Source organism: Drosophila novamexicana, unplaced genomic scaffold (assembly GCF_003285875.2).
Source record: "Drosophila novamexicana strain 15010-1031.04,08,12 unplaced genomic scaffold, DnovRS2.1 tig00000564-arrow-pilon, whole genome shotgun sequence".
NCBI lineage: Eukaryota > Metazoa > Arthropoda > Insecta > Diptera > Drosophilidae > Drosophila > Drosophila novamexicana.
This window is the reverse complement of record NW_020824810.1, coordinates 1,288,052-1,309,296: the sequence shown is the minus strand read 5'-3', so window position 1 is coordinate 1,309,296 and position 21,245 is coordinate 1,288,052. Positions and strand designations below refer to the sequence as shown.

Genomic DNA, 21,245 nt, shown 5'->3' with positions numbered 1-21,245 from the left:
CGATGACCAATGGTCAGTTTGGGCGCCAATTTTAAACTGCCGACATTGTACGCTTACAAAAAAACCGTAATAGCTATGCATTTATTTAGATGTACAAATATGTTTCTAACTATATAGATGTAAAATTTACGCGCCACACACACATACATATATATATATATTATTCAATATATACATACAAATGGCCAACTGCTTGATAACGCTATGCGTTCCTTTCTCGTTTAAAATAGATCCATTTTGCCGCAACTAACATCCAGAATATCATCATCATAGCTGATCAACTCCTTAAGGCCCGCTGCCGAGGCAGCTTTCGAAGTCGAGGGCAGATCGGCATTGTCCACGACATTGATGTTTATCTCGTGTGTTTTATACTCTGGACTGCTCTGTTCCTGGCCAACAGGCGACGGTGGCGGATTGGATACTATGAGAAAAAATGAAGTTTTAAAATGAATTTCTCTAATTTCATCATATGCATATTTTGTACATACAATTGCCAGGCAGAGTCTGGGCAATTGACTCAGCGCCTTGCATATAGAGTTCCTTGCGCGTATTTAATGAAGGCATTTCGGTGCTCTTTTCGCTCAAACGTTTCTTCAACTCCTCGACCTTGCGATCGCGTATTAACGTTTCGATCTGCTTGCGAGATTTGTTCGCATTTTGGCGATCCTCGCTAAAAATTGACTTTTGCTGCGCTGGCGTTATTTTATCATGATGCTTGAGCAGAAACAGAAATACGCCACCCGGAGTACGTCGACGTCTGCCATTCTAAAAGAAAAATATGAATATCATTTATTAGTTTAGATTGGATTGGGGGATTAACTCACGTTGATCATCATGCCGCCGTCGGCTTCGATGCGCTGGGTTTCTTTGTAGAGCTCGAGCGGCACATCTATGCCAAGCACCTGGATAACGCGCACTGCAAAACATAATTCTTAAATTAGGATACGATCTTTGTGGCCAGTTCTGGTCGCCCACCTAAGAGTTCGTCCTTCTCCTCGTAGAGCTTGTTGGCCATTTCCCTGGCCACATCGCTCGGATCGCGCCCGGACGTATCGTTCAGATCGAGTATATGCCGCGGCTCGCTCGAGTTGTCCGACGAGCCGCTCGTGGACGAATGTCCACGTCGCGACCGTGAGCGCTGGCCCAGACGGTTTTTTACAGGATGCCGCTCGCGCTGACCCTCCATGTCGGGACGTGCGGACTGACGTCCCCTCTTATGGGCTGGATGTGAGCTGCCCTCATCCGAGGAATTGGACAGACGACGCTTCAGGTTGTTCTCCCCATTGAGCCGGTATCTCAGCGAGAAATCATAGTTCTCAACATTGCGATCGCTGCTGTTGCGCGTGACATCGCAGCCGCGCATATTCTCGCTGAGTGCCTCCTCCTGCAGGGCCGCCGTCCAGATGTTGTATTTCTTGAAACGCGCCCGATTTGGCTCAGCGTCCGTGGTCTCCGGCGGCGGCGGCACACGTACCATGACCGTGCGTCTGATGCACTTTTTACGCTTTTTGCCCGACGAGAGAGAGTCGGTGCGCAGCTTCTTGATGCAGCCCTCCTCAGAGGATTCACCCGATGTGGATTCGCTGTTCGACTGCGACTCATCATCGAGGGCACTTTGTATCTGGTGGCATGTGGCAAGCGGACTTGCAACGCTCTCCGCGGCGCCCATTGCAGCGGCAGCAGCAGCAGCAGCAGGTGCGTTTGTGGGCGCCGGTGCCGGTCGCTGCAGCGGCGTATAGATTTCGTCGTCGCCGCTAGCTGACAACTGAAGTGCGGTACGCATTATTGACTATCTGTTGGTTAGCTATTTGGTGAACTTATTTACCTCTCCATCCTCTAAATCGATGTCGTCGTTGGACTGCAGGTCCATCATCTTGCAGAAAAAAATTAATTCTACTGCGGCAACGGTGTTGGAAAACGATAGCAAAAGACGAGCTGTTTTCACTGGTTCCGATAACAGAGCATGTTATCATTTTTGAAATAAAACCAAACTTTTGTAATAGTATGTGCCCTTTCTTTTTCTATTATCGAGATAAGCATTTGCGTGCTTTAAATCAGTTTTAGACTCTTTAAACTCTTTTATTTTTCGTTCTTACTACAGTTTCTGCTGTGTTGGAAAACGTTGTCCCTGCAGCCGCGTCTTGAAGCTTTTATCGAAAACAACAAATTATATATGTGTCGCAATGTTTGAATTTAAATAACTCTCTCTAGACATTATCATATATGCAAATTAAATATGAAATTATTGACTTAACATTCAATCAGCTGCTTGCACAATGTTTTTCAAGTGGAAACGCCTCAAACGGAACAGGGTGGCAGCACTGTTCATGCAGTAAGAAGAAGAAGACACGTGCATTCTTTTATTAATTGTTGAACGTGCTTTCAAGACGTTAAATTTACGTCTTACTATGGTGCGACCCAACAATCAACTGCCGGATAATCTTCCGCAGTTGCAAAATCTCATCAAACGTGATCCAGAATCCTACAGCGATGAGTTTCACACACAATACGAGCATTTCCTTAGTCTGCTCGAGATCTTCGCCCTAAATCCGGGCGAGGAAAACAAATCGCTCGACGAGATCATAATGTTTATTGCCCAGGTGGCACAGTGCTATCCGCACGTGAGCCAGCAGTTTCCCAAGCACCTGACCGATCTGCTGAGAAGCAGCGCCACCGTCCTGGATCCGGCAATGCGAAATTGTTTCGTCAAGGCGTTAATACTGCTGCGCAATAAAAATCTTGTGCCCGCCTTGGACATACTGGAGCTGTTCTTCCAGCTGCTGCGCTGCCAGGACAAGAATCTGCGCACGTTCTTGCAGACGCACATTGTCAACGACATCAAGAACATGAATGCCAAGCACAAGGACATGAAGCTCAATTCGGTAAGGCGACCTGTTGCTGCACTTGCTCCACATTTTATCACTAAAAATTACCCTTACAGAGCCTGCAAAATTTCATGTACGGCATGCTAAAGGATGCCAATCCAAAAGCTGCCAAAATGTCGGCCGACATTATGATCGAGCTCTACAAGAAGAACATCTGGAACGATGCCAAGTCGGTTAATGTCATCGCCAGCGTCGGCTGCTTCTCGCCCATCACCAAGGTTTGCGGCAAACTCAAGCCTGTTTCTCTGTAATCCATAAACAATGCCATTTTAGGTGCTGGTCACATCGCTGAAATTCTTTCTGGGCCACGACGATGAGGATGAAGCTGCCACCGATTCGGACAGCGAGCCCGAGGTGGACCTGAAGGGCGCGCTCATGGCGAATCGTGTCAACAAGAAGACCAAGAAGCGCCAGAAGCAGCTGCAACAGATCAAGAAGCAGGCCGTGAAGGCCCAAAAGAAAAAGAAGAACGCGCCCGCATTCAATTTCTCGGCCATACACCTGATCCACAATCCGCAGGGCATGGCCGAGGGTCTGTTCAAGCAGCTGCAGTCAAGCAACGAGCGCTTCGAGGTCAAGTTAATGCATCTGGACGTCATCTCCCGTCTGATTGGCATACACGAGCTGTTCCTCTTCGGCTTTTATCCATATATCACGCGCTTCATGCAGCCGCATCAGCGCCAGGTGACGCGAGTGCTGCAGTTCGCGGCGCAGGCATCACACGAGCTGGTGCCCGGCGACATCATCGAGCCCATACTGAAGACTATTGCAAATAATTTCATCACGGAACGCAATTCGAGCGATGTCATGGCCATTGGCTTGAATGCCACGCGCGAAATATGCATGCGCTGTCCGCTGGCCATGGGCGAGGATCTGCTGCAGGATCTGGCCATGTACAAGACGTACAAGGAGAAGTCTGTGATGATGGCCGCGCGCTCACTAATCACGCTCTATCGCGAACAGCTGCCAAAGCTGCTCCACAAAAAGGATCGCGGTCGCCAGACAGAGGCGCAGGCGGAGCGCAAGGTGCGCGCCTATGGCGAACGCGATGTCCAGGACACGGTGCTTGGTGCCGAGGCTCTGCTCAAGAATTCTAAGACCATAGACATAGGCAGCGATGACGATGACACGGACTCCAATGATGGCGAGTGGGTGAACGTGGCGCACAGCGATGGCGAGGGTCCAGCGCAAAGTGGCGACGATGATGATGAGGAGGAGGAGGAGGGCAGTGACACTGATGAGGACGAAGTGGATGATGACGACGACAACGACGCGGAGGAGGACGTCGATGCAGAGGAGTCTGATGAGGGCGTTGCAAGCGAGGGCGACGAAACGTCGCCCAAGGCGGACAAAAAGGAGAAGGCAAACATAAAGTTGCTCAACCAAAAGGAAGCTGCGCAGGAATTGGCGCTGACGCGCATCTTCACGGACGAGGACTTCAAGCGCATCAATGCCGCCAATCTGAAGAAGACGGTAACAAGTGCCCGCAAGCGGCCTTTGGAGCAGGATCGCGCCGAGTTCGTCAAGCTGAACAGCATTGAGATGATCTACAAGAAGCGCAAGCACGACAAGGAGTCGCGCCTGGAGACGGTGCAGGCGGGTCGTCAGGATCGCGAGCGTTTCGGCTGGAAGGACGGGCGTGTCAATGAGAACTGCTCCAAGACGAATCGAGAGAAGCGCAAGACGAAAAACTTTGGCATGCTGCGGCAAAAGGCGCGCTCCAAGGTCAAGAAGAGTTTCCGCGACAAGCAGCTGGCCATGCGCAAGCACTTGCTGCACCAGAAGAAGATGAAGTAGCCGCGGACAAACCCGCTTTTCGCATTGCCACTGCAATAAAATTTATTTTCCATTTGTATTCGTTGGTTTTATGCTAGTTTATGAGTTACGATATATATATTCCAATTGCCTATCTGCGACGCTTTTCCGATTTCTTGACGCGCTTCGGTCCCTTCACGAAGCACCAGTCCACTTGAATCGTTTGGCCCATTATATCGGCGCCATGGAGCGCCTCCTTGGCGGCAAGCGCCTGCTTATGCGTCTCATACTCGACCAGTGCGTAGCCCTTGGAGAAGCCAGTGCGCCGATCCAGGTTCAAGTGAATGTTTTTGATCTCGCCATAATCGCAAAACTTCTCCTGAATTTCATCCTCCTGCGCCTCCTCGTGTATCGAGGTGACAAACAATATCCAGCCCTCGACCGAACGCTGCGGCCCTGGCTCCAGTTCGTCGTCATCCTCATTTCGCACCCTCTCATAACTGTGTATTGCCTCGCGTGTGTTGCTGTCGCTACCAAAACCGCGTCCCTTGCGGTGCTTGGCCTTTTCCTTCAAGCGCACAATGCCCTCTATGTGTGTGCGTGTGTGTGAGTGTGTGGGTGTGAGTTATTAGAGCAGCATTATTAGCCGGCTGGGCAAATACTTACGGTCGCCATCCTCGTCCACTTCAAACTCTTCGGCATTGTCGATATCTAGCACATCAGCCATTTTCCCTCCTTTTTGAGTAACAATTACGAATTTATTGATATTTTTCTTAAATATTTTAAGCTGTTTTCTCCGCGTGTTGTAGTTGTGTTTTTTTTTTCTTCGGCGTTCTATGGCAAAACTTCAATGAACTAAATACAGCGGTTCAGTGAACTGAACTAGATCTTAATTGGTATTTAACTAATAGTTTAAAAACCAAAAGTAGTTTTAAAAGTTCACACAAAAAAATATAAAATCAAACAAAAAAATATAAATTGTGCCAAAAAATATATATCTTTTGCAAATTTAAAAATAAACGTTTGCTTTGCGACTTTTAGTTAAGATGGTATTTTTTTAATATCCAGTTGGTATTTTCGGGATTAATTTGTACTTTTTACGATTTTGGTTAATTGCTAGTTTGCAACTCACGGTCTCATTAGTGCGATTTGTTGGTGTTCCCTAGCAAGTTCGAGGCTTCGTGCGGGATCTTCATTAAAAAACCAACTACCGGGTGAGATAAGCCGCAATTCATAAATAAATACGTGCAAGCATATGTGCGTACATTCAATGTGATTTGTCACTCTAGATAGGGGTGTGTGTCGTTAACAGCTGCTGTTGCCATCAATTAAGAGAGAAAAAGATCGGACCACGGCTGCAATTACTCATCTCTTCTTTAATATGTGTGCGTGTGCGTGCATGTGTGTGTGTGTGGTTAAAGAATTATGTTTTTTCTTTTAACGTTGCTAAATGAACGTCCTTGCTGTGTCTTGTGGTGTCCCGAAGGAATTTTGTACTTATTTGTAACGTTCTAAAAAAAAACTGGAATAAAATCGGGTGCATGTCCTAGATAGACGAGTTGTCTAAGTGAACTAGTGAGGGGAATCCTGGTTCGAGCATTGGATAAGTTGAGGAAGTTCTCTTTAAAAAGTTTGCTAGTTGTTTTAAGGAATATGCTCTTATAATAATGAACAACAATTTTAATACTCCTCGAGTTGTTTTAAATATTTTTCTAGATTTTTCAACATAGCTCCCAATGGCCCAAGATTTAAATGAACTTAAAAACATGACGCTCTCAGGCGATGCGGAATTGGATGATCTCATAGAGAAGTGGGTAAAATGGGATCGAAATCCAAAAACGAAGAAAGAAATTTTAAAGCTGATCGAGGCCAAAGATTGGGGCACGTACGTAATGAATATGCTCAATATAAACATCTAATCCAAGTGCAATCTTTCAACAGGCTCAAGTTGCGTCTCCTCAAACGGATTGCATTCGGCACGGCCGGGCTACGTGCTGAAATGCGAGCGGGTTTCGATTCCATGAACGATTTGGTTGTTGTGCAGTGAGTTTCCATTGTAGAGAAAATCTCCGATTACAAGTGATTTATTATTTCGTTTTACCCAGAACCGCCCAAGGACTCTGTGCTTATCTAAAGGAGCAGTATACGGACAAGTCGTCCTGGTCGGAACGTGGCATTGTCTTTGGCTACGATGCGCGACATAATAGCAAGCGCTTTGCCGAATTGTCGGCCCTTGTCTTCTTGAAGAACAACTTTCGCGTTTATCTATTTAAGCGTTATGCGGCCACGCCCTTTGTGCCATTCGCCATCAAGAAGCTGAACTGTTTGGCTGGCGTGCAGGTGACTGCATCGCACAATCCCAAGAAGGACAACGGCTACAAGGTATGGAAACTGCACTCAATTCGAGTCCTGTGTAGGCTTATACATAGATTATTTGCAGGTTTATTGGACGAACGGCGCCCAGATTATTTCCCCGCACGATTCGGGCATACACAAGGCCATACTTAAAAATCTGGAACCAGCGGAGAATTATTGGGCAATCGATGAGGCAACCTTGTGGTCCAACGCGCTGCTCAGCGATCCTTACGAACAGGTCGAGCCTGCCTATTACGATGCTTTGCTAAAGACAATTCCGGACTCACTTTTAAAAGCCAATGCGACGTGTGATTTGAGCTTTGCGTACACGGCCATGCATGGCATTGGCTATACGTATGTGTCGAAGGCCTTTGAGCAGGTTAATATGCGGCCAGTTGTGCCTGTTGTTCAGCAGGTTGAGCCCGATCCGGAATTCCCAACTACGCCCATGCCCAATCCAGAGGAGGGCAAGACATCCCTGGATCTGGCCATTAAAACAGCAACGGACCAGAAATGTAATATCATATTGGCCAACGATCCGGATGCCGATCGTTTGGCAGTTGCCGAATTTGATACCAGCAATAAGAAGTACAAGCTATTCAACGGCAATGAGCTGGGCGCATTGCTCGGCTGGTGGGCACTAGAGATGCATAAGATGCGCCATCCAAATGCAGATTTGTCCAAGTGCGTGATGATCGCCAGCACGGTCAGCTCGAAGATATTGAAATCAATGGCGGCCAATGACGGTTTCATCTTCTGCGAAACTCTGACGGGCTTCAAGTGGATGGCCAACAAGGCCATCGAGAAGGAGCTGGCCGGCATGACGGTGCTGTTTGCCTTCGAGGAGGCCATCGGCTTTATGATCTCCACAAATGTGCCCGACAAGGATGGCGTCAGCGCTGCGGCCCATGTCGCTACAATGGCACGTTATTTGCACCACGAGAAGGGCATGACACTGCAACAGAAATTGACGGAGATATACAAGATCTACGGCTACCACACGAGCATCTGCTCCTATGTCACCTGCTCCGACCAGCTAATGATCCAACAGATCTTCAACCGGCTGCGCACATTCAACAATGGCCAGGCGAACACCTATCCGCGGAGCATACTCAATGGCAAATACGAAATCGAGCACGTGCGCGATCTGACCACGGGCTATGACAGCAGCGCGGCGGACAAGAGGGCCATCCTGCCGGTCAGCTCCAGCTCCCAGATGATAACGTTTACGTTCAAGAACGGTGTGGTTATCACGCTGCGCACCAGCGGCACGGAGCCCAAAATGAAATACTATGCCGAGATGTGCGGCAAGCCGGCCGACAAGGGCTGGGACCAGCTCACCCAAACGCTCCAAGACATGGAAGAGGCGCTTGTCAATGAGTTCTACGAGCCCGAAAAGAATCAGCTGCAGCGCAAGTCGGCCGACTGAATGAATACCCTTTAAATATAACCCGAATTTGACTACGCACATTCAATACGCTTGTGTATGAATTCTCCCTCTCTCCCTTCCAGTTGTCTTTAGAGGAGCAGCACTTGGAACACTCTACAAAACCAAATACACATTTATGTAGCTGTTGCATTTAGTCACTAACTGATATTTATACTATATTAAAGCAAATACTAATAGACATGTTTAAATATAGTACCATATATAAGCACAATATTTATGCATAATAAACATTTCCAACTAGCACAAACACAAATCGAATCAATCTCTATTCGAAACCAATTCAAACTATCATAAATTGAAATCAGATTTTTTACTTTATACCCTACCGTAAGGGTATTACGATTATGTCATAAAACGAATTCCCTTTGTTCATATGAATATATCTATATAAGTCGTAAAGCAGGAATCAAGCATATATAACATGTATTTTTTTGAGGTAAACTTTTAAAACACTTATAAATCAAGTTTTTTTTGCTGAATTTGAGCCGGCGACTTCTCGCCTGTTAGCTCGACGCTCAGACAAATCGACTCGCTTGAAAATTTCAAGCCCGGAGGCTTTCGAGAAGAATCAGCAGGCCGAAGCTTGTATAGCCTATTGAAGAAAAATAAAATGTATACCCTATGGGACATATAGAAAATAGGGTATACAATCTTCGGTCTGCACGCTGTTGTCTTAGGCCTTCGGGTCTTAAGCCTTATCACGCATAGTTGACTCGAGTGCGCAATTGTTAAAAACTTGACTTCCTCTGCGTCACTTGCATATTGAACGGATTATGATACCCTTTGTCACACATAATACACATTCATGACGCATACGAAAAGATAATGCGACTCAAATTCTGAAGAAATGCTTGTTTATGTAAACAATTAAGTTGAACAAAAGCCGTCGAAGAGATTTATTTCCCATTTATTAATACAGCTGGAGAGTGTACGTAAATCTATAAATAGGCCATGGATCGAGCGAGTAAAGGAAAGGGTGCTGGTAAAAAGCATTTGGCTAGAAAATGAAATAAAAAGTGGGCAAAACTAGGCAAAGTTGTCGCTACAATATATATATATATATATGTATATAGGGGGTATGTAAGTACTTATCATTTATAATAGAATGTTTACTTTAGCTTATCAATTTTCTTGCCTAGTGTGTGCTCTAGTCTGTTGCTACGCACCGATTAGGTAGTTAGTACAAATATATATATATATTAGTCGGAGATTTGAGTGTATATAAAATGCATTATTGCAGTCTCTTGCTTAAGTTATGTATTTGTCACAAGTTACATTCGAGTTACAGGAGAGCTCTCTCTCTATCTATCTATCTATCTCTATAGATATGTCGAGTCGCAGCAGTTTGGGTTTGAGTTACAAAAACCTTCTAAAAATCTGACGCGAATCGCGCCCAGAGTGTTGCATACCAATACCGGGATACACTCTTGGCGCAAGTCCTTACAGCTGGCCAAAATGGAATCGATTTAATATTAACTTAGCTGATATTCTCTATAATAATAAACGAAAAAGGCAGTATACAAATTGAAGCTGCATTCGAAAGTTGTTTTGAGTTTTACTTAAGATTAATACTTTGGGAACTTGTAAGTCAGTTTTGTGTTTTGTCATTTTCAAGGGGACGTGTGATATGTGTGCGTTAGCTTAGGATATTTTTATGTATTTCACTGGGCTTGAGCATGGTCAACTCCTAACTCCTAAAGAAAAACTCCGAATTCAAATGGGTCCATTCCTTTCTAAGTTTCAGGAGCGCAGCTGCTTAAAAGTTTCAATCTAATCATATAAAATACTAGCGAGCATTGCCCGGCATTGGCCGGCTTATGTTTCTTTCTGTCTCACTTTGCGATCGGACCAAAATAAGGTAGAAATTATAAAAACCTTTAAAATGCCAGTTAGGCAGCATCTCAGACAAAGACATGCAAATACGAGGATTGCGTTTGATTGCTGTGCGTGGGCGTGACCATGGGCGGCGGCGTTCTCTGTTGATGATGCTGTCATACGGACGTCTCCGAGTTGAGCTTGAGCACAAATTTGTTGCTCTTGGGATCGACCACCTCCTCGGCCAAATTGAAATGTGGCAGCTTGTGCACAGTGACCATCAGTGAGACATCGTTCTGTATCAGCTGGAAGGTGCATTCGTTGCCAATGGGTCGCGAGACGATATCATCGCAGATCAGCGACCAGGACTGCACCCAGCGGCGCTCCTTTTCGCTTTGCATTACCGGCGACTCGGTCAGATAGGGCTCGAGAAAGGCGCGCGGCGACAGATCGTGCTTCAGGCAGTGCGCCAGATGCTTCAGTATGCTCTCGAATGTATGCCGCGGCTGCTGTCGGGTGACACGCAAATATTTCTGCAATGCCCGGGCCATCGATGGAAATACGGCCTGCGCCGCCTCCTGCGGATCCAGCGGCAACGCTGGTGCTGGCTCGTTGTGTATGCGCTTGATATGGGTGAAGGCCTCCTCGGCGGCGGTAATGAGACGTGCACGTCGCTTCTTGACGCGACGCTCGTACTCGTGCTCCTCGTAGAAGCGTTCGTTGTGCGAGGAGTCCCGGCGACGCGCATTCGCCGCCAGCACAGCGCGACTCTGACTCTGTTGCTGCGAGTTGCTGACGCCGTCCACTTCGTAATACTTGAAGCTATTCGAGATTTTGTTGCGCTGCGACTTCGATATGGAAATGGGTATGCGTTCCAGATACGGATTGAAGATGGGAAAGTCGACATAGTAGTGCTGCAGCACCCAGACCGCGGCGCGCTGTATGCTCAGCTGGCCGAGCATATAGGAGCGTGAGACGCCGTCCGGCGAGCGTATGATCTTGATATAGTAGCACGGCTGCTGATGGCGCAGCTCCAGCAGCACGACGGCCACATAGTGTATAAAGAGCAGCGTGTCCACAAAGTTTGTGGCATAGCCCACGAGGGATTTATAGTCGACAGCATCGCCGCCGGTTTCGACCACAATCTTGGCGCCGTTCGTGACCTGAACAATATAGAAGAGCCAATAGGCGAAGGTGCAAATGGTGACCAGCAGCAGGACAATGGCGCGATAGAGAAAGATGCGCGGCATGCTGGCCGTTGTGCGGCGCATAAACAGAGCCCACAGGCCGATGGCCAACAGCAGCAGGCGGGCGGCCAGCGAGACCAGTTGGCCCTTGCACTGTTCGCTGCAGGCGAGCAGCTGGGTGCGCACCGTTTGCGTCAATTCCGGATGATCGAAGGCCGATGGAAAGAAGCCAATGTACGGCATCACAACCATGGCAACGGGTGAGAAGAATGCGGCACAGCCGAGCAGAAAATAGAATGTGGACTCCACGTAGCGTCGGCAGGCAAAACCGAAGCCCTTGTCGTTCTCGCGATGCCACATATTGTTGATGTCCTCCATGGATATGCTCTGCTCCGATGTGTTGCCCGTCACGGCTGTCGTATTCTCACCCCAATTCTCATCTTGCGGCAGTATTTGCACTTCGATCACCTCCTGGCCATCACGTGACTCGTCGCCTGGAAGGGATTTAACTGTGAGTCATATATGGGACCTGTTCTCTAGATTCAATCGAAATCCATTTTGAATCCGTAGATTATACCGGAACCCAGAAGAGGCCCCTCTGCGACTGCTTACCCGTCATATTTACACTGGTCTGATAGGGCGCCATGTCGCCGCGTCCCTTGCCCGACTTGGATGAGTGCGTGCTGCGATGCGAGTGTCGCGAACGATCCCTGTGATATCCGTTATTTACGGTGCCACCGCCACCGCCTCCACCGTTACCTCCACCTCCTCCACCACCACCACCACCGCCGCCGCCGCCGGCGCTGCTGCTGTTGTTATTGTGATTGCGAGAGCGTCGCGAGCGTCCACTGTGTTCCGATTTGACGGATTCGTTTTCCATTGCAAAATTGCAATTGGAAGCGTGCGTGGGCGTCGTTCCAGTCGCCGTCACCGTCGCCACCTGAACTCGCGCTTTGTACCCTAATTAACTGACCGTGTTGCTATTTTAGTGTCTAACTGTAATTACGGCCAACGGCAGCAGGTTTTTTTTATTCATGTATATATACATGTGCATATGTGTTGCGTTTGAATGTGTGTGCAGCACATACATAGGTATTTCGGTGCAAGCGGTGCGCAGGGTGGAGTCGGAGTCGTTGTCGCTGCTGCAAGTAGACGCCGTTCCCTCTGTTGCACAGGTTGCAGCAAGGCTTTGCAAAACGTTCCACACGAATTTATCTAACTAACAAGGCAGGCAGCGCATTAAAACTTTTTAACTACTTTTGCATGTTGTTTTCATTGATATTTTTCACTATTTAATACACATTTTACTGCTTTTATTTCACTATGGTTTTGCATCAACCCCGACCAGAAAGAATGGCGGCCAGTGTCACCACACTAAACAAAAAAATACTGCCTTTTTCACACACATACACACGAAAGCTTTTTGGTGTTTTGCAACACCTTTCGGTCGGAAAATGTTGGGTTTTTGCTGTCGTTAAGTGAATGCTATTGGGTGCTGCACTGATACGCGCCTTCGATAGCTCAGTTGGTAGAGCGATGGACTGTAGTGAGAAAATCTTGTAGACATCCACAGGTCGCTGGTTCGACTCCGGCTCGAAGGATTTTTACTTTTTCTCTTTCCTTCCTTTATAGTTAAAAAATTAAACTATTTTATTGTTCTTAATTTTTAATTCGTTTTCGGACTATCACGCAGTTATGCTGGCAAGCAATTGCCTTGCTTGCTGATTGATTGGATTCATGCGTATGGCGCATTGAATGAGTTTTAGAGAATGCTCCTTGTCCACAGGCTCCAGAGCGCGACTGGCAAGGATGGTCGTTTCCGACTGCTCGCTGGCTTTAATGCTAAAACAAAAAAGAATAGTTAACTAAGTGGAGAATATATATGGAGAAATAGCATACCTGTCGCCCATGTTGGAGTGGCCCAATTTGAGGGCAATCAAAGCCATATTTGCTATGGCGCGTTGATAGGCGGAATCCTCATGGAAATAGTCAAGCAGAAACTTGACAAATATCTTGCGCAGGGCAGCGTTGTGAGGAAACATGCGTACACGTTTTTGTAGGTAGTTAAGAGCCTGGCGGGGACCCTCCTGAGCAGAGTAATAGAAATTTAATGTAATATGTGATATGGTTAAAGCCAATCGGCATAGCTTACATTGATTAAGCAGTTGTGGGCCGTAAGGTAGGCCACATCTGCGCAGTGCGTCTCGTTGAAATGGTAAGCCCGCAGCTCAGACATAATAATCTGAATCAGCTCGTTGTCCCGATGCAGTACACCCAGGGCACAGGCCGAGAACAATGCCTGGATAGGCACGTCTTTGAGTAGTATGCTATGGTGAAGGAAATGCAAGTCGATTAGCTTTGGCAAAGATTGTAGGCTAATTTGATTTGATTACCATTGATATAGCAATGTTTTGGTATCCGTTTCGCCCTGATAGGCATAGACCATGGAGGCCATTGCCACCAAAATAGTTGCTGCCTTTTCATCATTCTGTCCAACAACGCTGCTGAGCACCGAGTTATAGATCGAATACGATTCTTGGAGCTGACCAGAGCGATAATAGGCTAAGGCCAAACCAATTATGGGCTTAAATGTGGCATGGGCCACCGTGTTTAGGGCGCTAACCGCCTGCTCGGGCTGGCCCAGCTTCAAGTAAAGATAGCCCAAATTTGTATATAGCTTGTCACGATCATCACCCGGCTCCGACTCTTTGCAAGCGCGTTTATATGCATTGATTGCCTGTTGGTACAGTTTCAGGCGTGCGCACAAGAATCCCTGAATAGTTAACGACGAAACGCTGGCCTCCGCCTCCTCGTTTTGTATATACCTGGAAACAACGAAACAAAGGACAATCAATGGAATCGCGGAAAACTAAATGAATATAACATACCAATTGATGGCATCCAAGGCATAGACATCCGCATAGATATGCTTCTTGGCATGCGGATTGGAAAGTTCATGGCACACCCAGTGTGCATAGCCTAGTGCTGCCTCCGGATGATAGCCGAATTGCTGGCAATGTCGAAAGAGATCAAATGCCTCCTCTCGCTCGCCAATTATTTCGGCCACCAGGGCCTGTCCAATCCAGGCATTTGGATAGACGGGACTTGATTGTTGGGCACGCTTGAAGGCTTCGTTGGCCAATCGTATATCGTTCAGCTTAATGTACAGCACGCCCAGATTTGTCCAGGCCGTGTAGCATTTTCGATCCAGCACAACTGCCTGAATAAAACAATGCTGCGCCACAGGCAGATTCTCGTTGGCGGCGTGCATATTGACAACGCCCAACAGATTCCAGTTGTGCCAGCGATTCGGGCTCTCCTTGATGGCCATTTTGCACACCTTGGTGGCAGTCTCCAGGTGAGCCTTTGCATCCTCTGGCATATAGACGGCGCTGTAGTAGCTGCACAAAGCCAATTCGTACCACAAATATGTGTTTTGCTTTAGCTTCAAGGCGCACAGATAAAATCTTTGCGCCAGCTGCAATAGATCCTTGCGTGACAGATAAGCGATTTCCTCTTCTCGCTTGGCCAAACTACCAGCCACATCCAAATTGGCCAGAGACTGGGGCAACTGCGCTGTCTGCACCAAGACGCTGGCCGTGAGGCGCCACAACCAAACCATGCCCTGAGCCTTGGTGTCCAAGAAAGCGCTGTGAAGATGCAAAATGTGGGTCAGCTGATATAAGATATATCTGTTATCAGTCAGACCTTTGCAAATGTCCAAGAGCCAGTTGGAAATGATCCTTGGCGCGCCCATAAAGATTCTGAGTTTTAAGGTTGTGCGCCAGGCCAATGTGCGCTTCGGCAGCGCCTTTTAAGGCCGGCAAATAATCCGGATGCTCTTTGAGAAGCTCATCGAAGTCGGCAATTGCCTCGGGATACATGCGTATCGTCTGGAAGGAAATAATATATTAACATAAAGGTATTACATTCAATATTCTCATTATAATAACCGTCTTGATGACACCAATTTGGAGTTTCGCATAGCAGTTGTTGGGCGAAAGCTCGAGTATTTTTTGAAAGACACGTATGCTGGAATTGTAGGAGCCGCGTGCCGCGTAAGCATCGCCCAGAGATTCCCAATGGGCCATGCATTTAAAATCGTGCTTAATGACAATGCGAAAGTATTGAATCGCCTAAAAGAAATGTGCAATAGAAAGATGTATATTCAGTTGATAATTAAAGCCCTTAGACTTACGTTATCTAGTTTCTTGACTTGCAAAAAGTGCAAGCCCAGTTTGTACTGAAAGCGAATGCCATCCGCGTCGTTGCTCATGTGGCGCAGGGTATTCAGCAGAAGTGCTTCATTTAGCTCCTCCTCGCCCAGCTGCTGATAGATGCAGCTGAGGGCATCTACAGCCTGTTCGGCCAGGGCATTGAGACTGACGCACTTCTCGTAGCATTTGCGAGCGCGTGAAATGTCGCCATTCGTCTGATACAAACGGGCCAAATGCTCAAAGCACTCGGCAATGTGCGGCTGCAGTCGTGCGGCCTTCAGCATGCAGTTGAGTGCCTCGGCATAGTGCTGCAGCTGCATGTGCAGCTTGCCACACAAGAGTTGTGCCTCAAAGGACTCGTTGCTGGCCATAGCTTGCAGCGCTTCGGTGGGTGTTCTACAAAAAACATAAGACATATAAAAGCATAACGTGTCGTGCAAACTATATAGCTTACAATAGATATTCAGCGCGTGTGACCGCATCCAAGGGCAAACTCTGCAGCTGCTGCGTTTCGCCTAGCTTGCAATAGCAGCGCGCCAAAGCCTTGATATTTAGTTCGCCTTTAGATGGGCTGTCCTTAAGAAGCCTGACAGCTTCTTGCAGCTGTTTGGCATCGTTCCCGTATGACAGACACTGCGCATACTCCTCGTGCTGTTCGCCCAGCTCCTGCCACAGCAGCAGCGCCATTCTGTGTGCACCCAATTTCATATGGATGCGCGCCAGCAATTGTTGGGCCACCCTGTAGCCAGGCTGGCATTCCAGCGCTTGCAGCGCCAACTGACGTGCCTGAATATACTGCTCCTGGGCAAACAGATCCAAAGCCTTGACGAGCAATGCCAAATTTGAGTTGGGATTCAGTGCCAGCAGCTGCTCGGCGTATGTATGTATAGATAGGGGCAGTTCCCGTTGCCAGGCCTCGCTGTGCGCCCGATCATGGTTCTCGCAATAGGTCTTGCATATCCACTCGTAGCCGTAGACATCACGCGGATGCGACACGGTCATGTTGCAGGCGTTGCGTATGCAGGACACAAAGTCCTGTTGCTTGTAGAGCCACCTCAGATAGCGTTTATATACCATGCCCTTCAGATCTGTATCTGCGGCAGTCACGAGATGTTCCATGCTCATTTTGTACTAACGCAAAATAAATGAGAATTTAATGACTTGCCGAGCAAGAAGGAACCTACTTACAAGCTGGCTCTCAGCAGTTGATATCTCCATTTCGCTGGAAAACCATATTCTGCCCAGATATTCCAGAATCTTAGTGAAATTGCTGTCATTCGGATTTTCAGCTCGCTTTTTGAATATGCCCAAACAGACCTTGGACAATGCCGCATCCGAGGCCAGTGCAAAGATCTTTTCGTAGTAGTCCAAGCACTTTTCACTATAATTATGAATCGTATATAAGAGTTGTTGTTTAGCTTTTGCTGGCTGCATTTACGGCACTAAGTCCACAAGCTGATCATAAATCTGGGGCAGCTCCGCAGTTGGCGCGCAATTTGCCAGCCCCTGCAGGGCGACGGTGGCCGGTCCGTCTGTGTACTCGATGGATTTGCGCAGATATTTGGCCGCCTCGGACTTGTTCACGTACTGGTAGGCGGCGCCGAGTAACAGGTAGCCCATATGATTCTTTGGGTCGCTTTTGAGTAGTCGCTGAAATGAACGTCACATCAGCAAAATGAAAACGAAGAGAACTCATATTGGAATTTGTCGTCACTTGGCATTTGTGTATGGCGTCTCCGTATTTGGCCAGCTTTATTGTTTCTCGTATGTCCTTGATGAGGGCTTTTGATTCCTTGGCGCTCATTGTGGAAATCATAAAAAAAAGAGATTTAATTTGAGCTTATTTCAAGAGAGGTGGTAAAGTCAGTGTGACCCTACGAGAACAATATTTGCCCATAAGAAGCAGAACACATTACGCACAGCCGAATAGCGAATACCCTGACGTACGTATATACTGTAATTCATTCGACTTGTAGGCGCTGTGAATCAAAACGACAGTCAAATACTGTGTAATTTCTATAATTAATGTAAAACATGAATAAACTAATTAAACAATTTCTTTGTTTTCCCTTGACTGTCGCAAACGTGAGAAGAAACTGTTGTAGTCTTGGTGCATATTAAATCGCACGATAGGGCAACACTGTACGCTGCTTGTCGTACGGGACATTTCCCGTTTAGAGTTGAAAAAGGCGACAAAAAATGCGAAAATATCAGCAATTGGCGCTGCTGCTGATATCCTGTTTCAGCATTGGCGTCCTTTTGATGTACAAAAGCGAAAACAATCGCCTTAAATATGTGTTAAAGTATGTCAACTTCTTTGGCCGCAATGATGCAGCCGTCCTGCGACGCCTACAGAACGGCACAGCAGGCGAAGATCTGCAGCATTTGTCCAAATCGGCATTCTCCAAGCCGCTGCCGGTTTGGCAGCTAATAGGTGACTCCTTCTATGCCTACTCCGCGTACTGGTACAGTAAACTGTCTAATATAATGATATTCTTAATTGAAATACGCATTGTTTAGGAAACAAAAGGAGCTGGTCGTCGGTGGAGAGGCGCACGTTATTGTTGTCGGCAAAAAGGGAGCTGTTGTCGATTTTCGCTGCAGCTTCGACGTGGGCGGACGCAGTGTCCAGGGCAAGTTTCGCTTTCAACGCGATGCCGCCGAGGGCGTGGTCGATGACAAGGCCAGCACATTCACCAACTACAATTTCTTCTGTCAAGTGAGCCGCAATTTCGGCCAGCCGCAGTATGTTTTATTTAGCGATACGACGTCGCCCATCAAGCGACAGGTGAAACTGCGCCTGCGCCACCTCAAACGGGCGACTGCCAAAGCAGATGCTAAGCCAGCTGCCAAAGCCACAACCGCAGCAGCGTCAGTTGCCAGCGGCCAGGTGCGGCTGCCGGCCACAATTTGCGTGGATTTGGTCAGCTTTGATCAGAGCACGCGATTTGCACGCAATGCGGATGCCATGCTGCAGTTCTTTCTGTTTCATCAGGCGCTGGGCGTGGAACACTTTTTGGTCTACAACTATGACGAGCTGCCGGAAGAAGTCGTGCGCCTACTGGATCGCACCAACATGCACTTATATGCATTGCCCTTCAATTTTCCGTTTCTGCAAACAAACGCAACCGCCGCACGCATACGACAGCTGCTGCAGACGGATTGCCTGCTGCGCAATGTGAACTATGCCAGCTTCACCATGCTGCTCACACCGAACGAGCTGGTGTATCCGAACGCACGCTTCGCTAGCCAACTGGGCAAGGGCTCCGTGCAGCAGCTGCTGCGCGTTCATGCCACGGCAACGCCACGTTTCGAGCTGGCCACTTTTGCTGTTTGCTTTGATGAGCGCAAAAAGTTGCTTGTCGATAATGTGCAATACGATCCCGAGCTGAAGTTGCCCTACAAATTGCTGCTTCACCGCTTGGAGCTGCCGGCGGCGCAGCTCTTGCTGCCAACAGCAACAACCGTTGAGCTGCCTTTATCCAGCGGCTTGGCGCATCGCTATGTCGACTGTCAGCAGGTGGGCGCAGACGGGCTGCACGACTGGCGCAATGGGGTGCGCGCGGATCTGATGGATCACATCAATGATCTGCGCAATGAGGTCGATTTACTCATTTGAATAGTAATACGCCTAGTCTAAGTAGCACACTAGTTAGCATAAGCTTGAGATTTCAAATTGACTGCCATAAAGCGTAATAACGCATTTGCCACGACAATTCTCCAATGGACACGATTCAATTTTATATTGTGTATATATAAGAAATAGACAATTATAAAACATCGAATTGGCAATACAAAGTATTTTGCGAATGTTGTAGTTGTATTGTTTTTGTTTATGGGTTGTATTGCAATTTGAATGCACCATATCCATTTGTATTTTAATTATTATTATTTTGTTGTATCTTTTATCTGAACAGTGAACAGTTTATTTAAGGCGTTGCATCAGCGCAGCATTCTTAAGGCCAGCCTTCTCAATTGTGGAACTGTCATCGCTTAGCTCACGTGTTGGGAACGACGACACCAGCACGAAATTGCTGTTCGAGTACTGCGGACGTGCGCTGCAAGAAATCAAGCGTTTTAATGATTGCCTACAGAAACGGTATAACTTCAAATTACTTTTGTATAAAACGACGTATGTCCGAGACGGTGTGCGTCAAATTGAATTGAGCCGCCAGGCGCGAGCCGTCTGCCAAACGTATTTGGAGTGTGGTTGATGGAGCTTCAGCATTCAAATTGATGGCATCACGTGCACTGGCCTCCTGGTTGGCCACGTCGGCCGGTGCGAGGGTAGCCGTAGCGGCTGGTTCTTTGTTGCTCACAATGTTGCCTACGGGACTGCCCAGTTTCTGGCCGGAACCTTTGAAGGTTTGTGGCACTGCTTGACGCTTGAAGTCCTCCTGTCTGTGATCCTCTACATCGACATTTACCATGCGTCCCATTTCCAACAGTTCTTGTGGAATTTCCCTGAGTAGACAATGTGAAAACACATGTTTTTTTTTTTAAATACCAAATGCCTTCGGCTTACCCACGCATCACCGTCTCCAGGAACTCCTTGTTTTGCGGATCATCATAGTGACGCAGCTCGCCCCCGTCAATGGAGAAGCCTTGGCTCCAGAGCTTAAGTACCACAACCGGCTTGTTTTCCGTTGGCTGTGCCGGGCGACTGGCGCCCACTGACGTGTGATCATTGTTGGTCATGCCCAGACGCATGCCCTGCCCCCAAACATTGCCGCCGCTTACGTTTGCCGTGGCGCTGGTCGACGGACCGACGCCCACTTCGGCAATGTTCTGCTCCTGAGCGGAGCGCATCATATCGGTTAGTTGTTCGCGAAAGTTTTTACGCTTTGCCGGTCCCAAGACTTGCTGGCCCGAACGATCAGAGCCGCCGGCATAAAAGGCTTGATGCTCATCATCGCTGGACGACTGCTTGGACATGTCGCTGAGCGTGGCGAACCTAAATACCAAGAATAGGTCAAGGGACAACACACAAACTAACCAAATTGCTTACTTTGGTTTAGCACTTGAAGCCTTTGGTGGAGCACTAGTTGCCGCCGGCACAGCTTTAGCGGCTGTTGCCGATGCGGCGGCGGGGCCAGCGCTGGCGCTGGCGCCGGCAGCACTTGAAGTTGTTACCGGTGCCGGTGTCGGGTTTTCTGACTGTCCCACTAGTGTGCGAATAGCCGGTTGGTCCGATTGTGTGCTCCAGTAGTTGCCAAGTGCTTGCTTTAGGTTTTATATAAAATTTTCATTTCATGTTTTGACCTTTCTTTGTTAATGGGTTTCTGTTAAATTTACCTCAATGTCCCAGTCGCAGCTGGACAGATAGAAACGAGCAACATTTTCATCGCTGCCAGTGATTTCAATGAATTGTGCAATTAGATCGCCGCGAGCGGCCATTTTGTTGATGTTTTTATACGGTATTCTGTCCAAAACAAAATAAATTATAAAAGCCAAGTGAACGGATAATGATAGACAAAAATTCAGTGTGACTCTAAAAATTAATATTGGCGCCAGTGTGCCCCTATACACATTTTAATAAATATGCTTAAAATGCCAAAACGCATGGTTGCTTCAAATCGAT

General features: G+C 47.6%; 8 protein-coding genes and 1 non-coding gene across 11 annotated transcripts; 4 read left to right on the top strand and 5 right to left on the bottom strand.

Moving 5' to 3' along the window:
- Positions 1–64: 64 nt before the first annotated feature.
- On the bottom strand, positions 65–1,957 carry LOC115762051 (phosphorylated adapter RNA export protein). Its single transcript, XM_030704131.1, has 5 exons — positions 1,826–1,957; positions 976–1,765; positions 825–916; positions 489–765; positions 65–421 (listed from the first exon to the last, which is right to left on the bottom strand). The coding sequence occupies exons 1-5, from the start codon at positions 1,871–1,873 to the stop codon at positions 222–224; spliced, it is 1,407 nt and encodes a 468-aa protein (XP_030559991.1). The 5' UTR covers positions 1,874–1,957; the 3' UTR covers positions 65–221.
- A 405-nt stretch (positions 1,958–2,362) lies between these two features.
- Positions 2,363–4,740, top strand: LOC115762031 (protein SDA1 homolog). Its single transcript, XM_030704094.1, has 3 exons — positions 2,363–2,882; positions 2,942–3,103; positions 3,159–4,740. The coding sequence occupies exons 1-3, from the start codon at positions 2,409–2,411 to the stop codon at positions 4,680–4,682; spliced, it is 2,160 nt and encodes a 719-aa protein (XP_030559954.1). The 5' UTR covers positions 2,363–2,408; the 3' UTR covers positions 4,683–4,740.
- Positions 4,694–5,508, bottom strand: LOC115762033 (RNA-binding protein 8A). The gene is made up of 2 exons (XM_030704099.1): positions 5,307–5,508; positions 4,694–5,228 (listed from the first exon to the last, which is right to left on the bottom strand). Exons 1-2 carry the CDS (start codon positions 5,365–5,367, stop codon positions 4,792–4,794), a joined length of 498 nt encoding a protein of 165 aa, XP_030559959.1. The 5' UTR covers positions 5,368–5,508; the 3' UTR covers positions 4,694–4,791.
- Positions 5,509–5,706: 198 nt separating this feature from the next.
- Positions 5,707–8,683, top strand: LOC115762032 (glucose 1,6-bisphosphate synthase). 3 transcript variants are annotated; one of them, XM_030704096.1, is made up of 5 exons: positions 5,707–5,854; positions 6,357–6,525; positions 6,582–6,683; positions 6,746–7,022; positions 7,081–8,683. In XM_030704096.1, exons 2-5 carry the CDS (start codon positions 6,377–6,379, stop codon positions 8,422–8,424), a joined length of 1,872 nt encoding a protein of 623 aa, XP_030559956.1. In that variant the 5' UTR covers positions 5,707–5,854; positions 6,357–6,376; the 3' UTR covers positions 8,425–8,683. The 3 variants fall into 3 exon arrangements, with proteins under 3 accessions (XP_030559956.1, XP_030559957.1, XP_030559958.1); XM_030704097.1 differs by lacking the exon at positions 5,707–5,854 and adding an exon at positions 5,882–5,897; XM_030704098.1 differs by lacking the exon at positions 5,707–5,854 and adding an exon at positions 5,953–6,025.
- Positions 8,684–9,344: 661 nt separating this feature from the next.
- Positions 9,345–13,029, bottom strand: LOC115762103 (vang-like protein 1). The gene is made up of 2 exons (XM_030704205.1): positions 12,060–13,029; positions 9,345–11,941 (listed from the first exon to the last, which is right to left on the bottom strand). The coding sequence occupies exons 1-2, from the start codon at positions 12,325–12,327 to the stop codon at positions 10,437–10,439; spliced, it is 1,773 nt and encodes a 590-aa protein (XP_030560065.1). The 5' UTR covers positions 12,328–13,029; the 3' UTR covers positions 9,345–10,436.
- Trnay-gua lies at positions 12,958–13,048 on the top strand. The gene is given in 2 exon segments: positions 12,958–12,994; positions 13,013–13,048. It is a non-coding gene; the product is annotated as a tRNA-Tyr (tRNA).
- A 47-nt stretch (positions 13,049–13,095) lies between these two features.
- Positions 13,096–17,688, bottom strand: LOC115762102 (tetratricopeptide repeat protein 37). Its single transcript, XM_030704203.1, has 12 exons — positions 17,379–17,688; positions 17,103–17,314; positions 16,853–17,045; positions 16,119–16,795; positions 15,646–16,060; positions 15,401–15,583; positions 15,156–15,340; positions 14,336–15,097; positions 13,841–14,272; positions 13,600–13,774; positions 13,347–13,534; positions 13,096–13,289 (listed from the first exon to the last, which is right to left on the bottom strand). The coding sequence occupies exons 1-12, from the start codon at positions 17,478–17,480 to the stop codon at positions 13,133–13,135; spliced, it is 3,681 nt and encodes a 1,226-aa protein (XP_030560063.1). The 5' UTR covers positions 17,481–17,688; the 3' UTR covers positions 13,096–13,132.
- A 131-nt stretch (positions 17,689–17,819) lies between these two features.
- LOC115762504 lies at positions 17,820–19,370 on the top strand. The gene is made up of 2 exons (XM_030704744.1): positions 17,820–18,129; positions 18,185–19,370. The coding sequence occupies exons 1-2, from the start codon at positions 17,864–17,866 to the stop codon at positions 19,281–19,283; spliced, it is 1,365 nt and encodes a 454-aa protein (XP_030560604.1). The 5' UTR covers positions 17,820–17,863; the 3' UTR covers positions 19,284–19,370.
- Positions 19,371–19,493: 123 nt separating this feature from the next.
- On the bottom strand, positions 19,494–21,149 carry LOC115762505 (NSFL1 cofactor p47). Its single transcript, XM_030704745.1, has 5 exons — positions 20,960–21,149; positions 20,673–20,887; positions 20,190–20,618; positions 19,781–20,128; positions 19,494–19,722 (listed from the first exon to the last, which is right to left on the bottom strand). The coding sequence occupies exons 1-5, from the start codon at positions 21,059–21,061 to the stop codon at positions 19,590–19,592; spliced, it is 1,227 nt and encodes a 408-aa protein (XP_030560605.1). The 5' UTR covers positions 21,062–21,149; the 3' UTR covers positions 19,494–19,589.
- Positions 21,150–21,245: the final 96 nt, after the last annotated feature.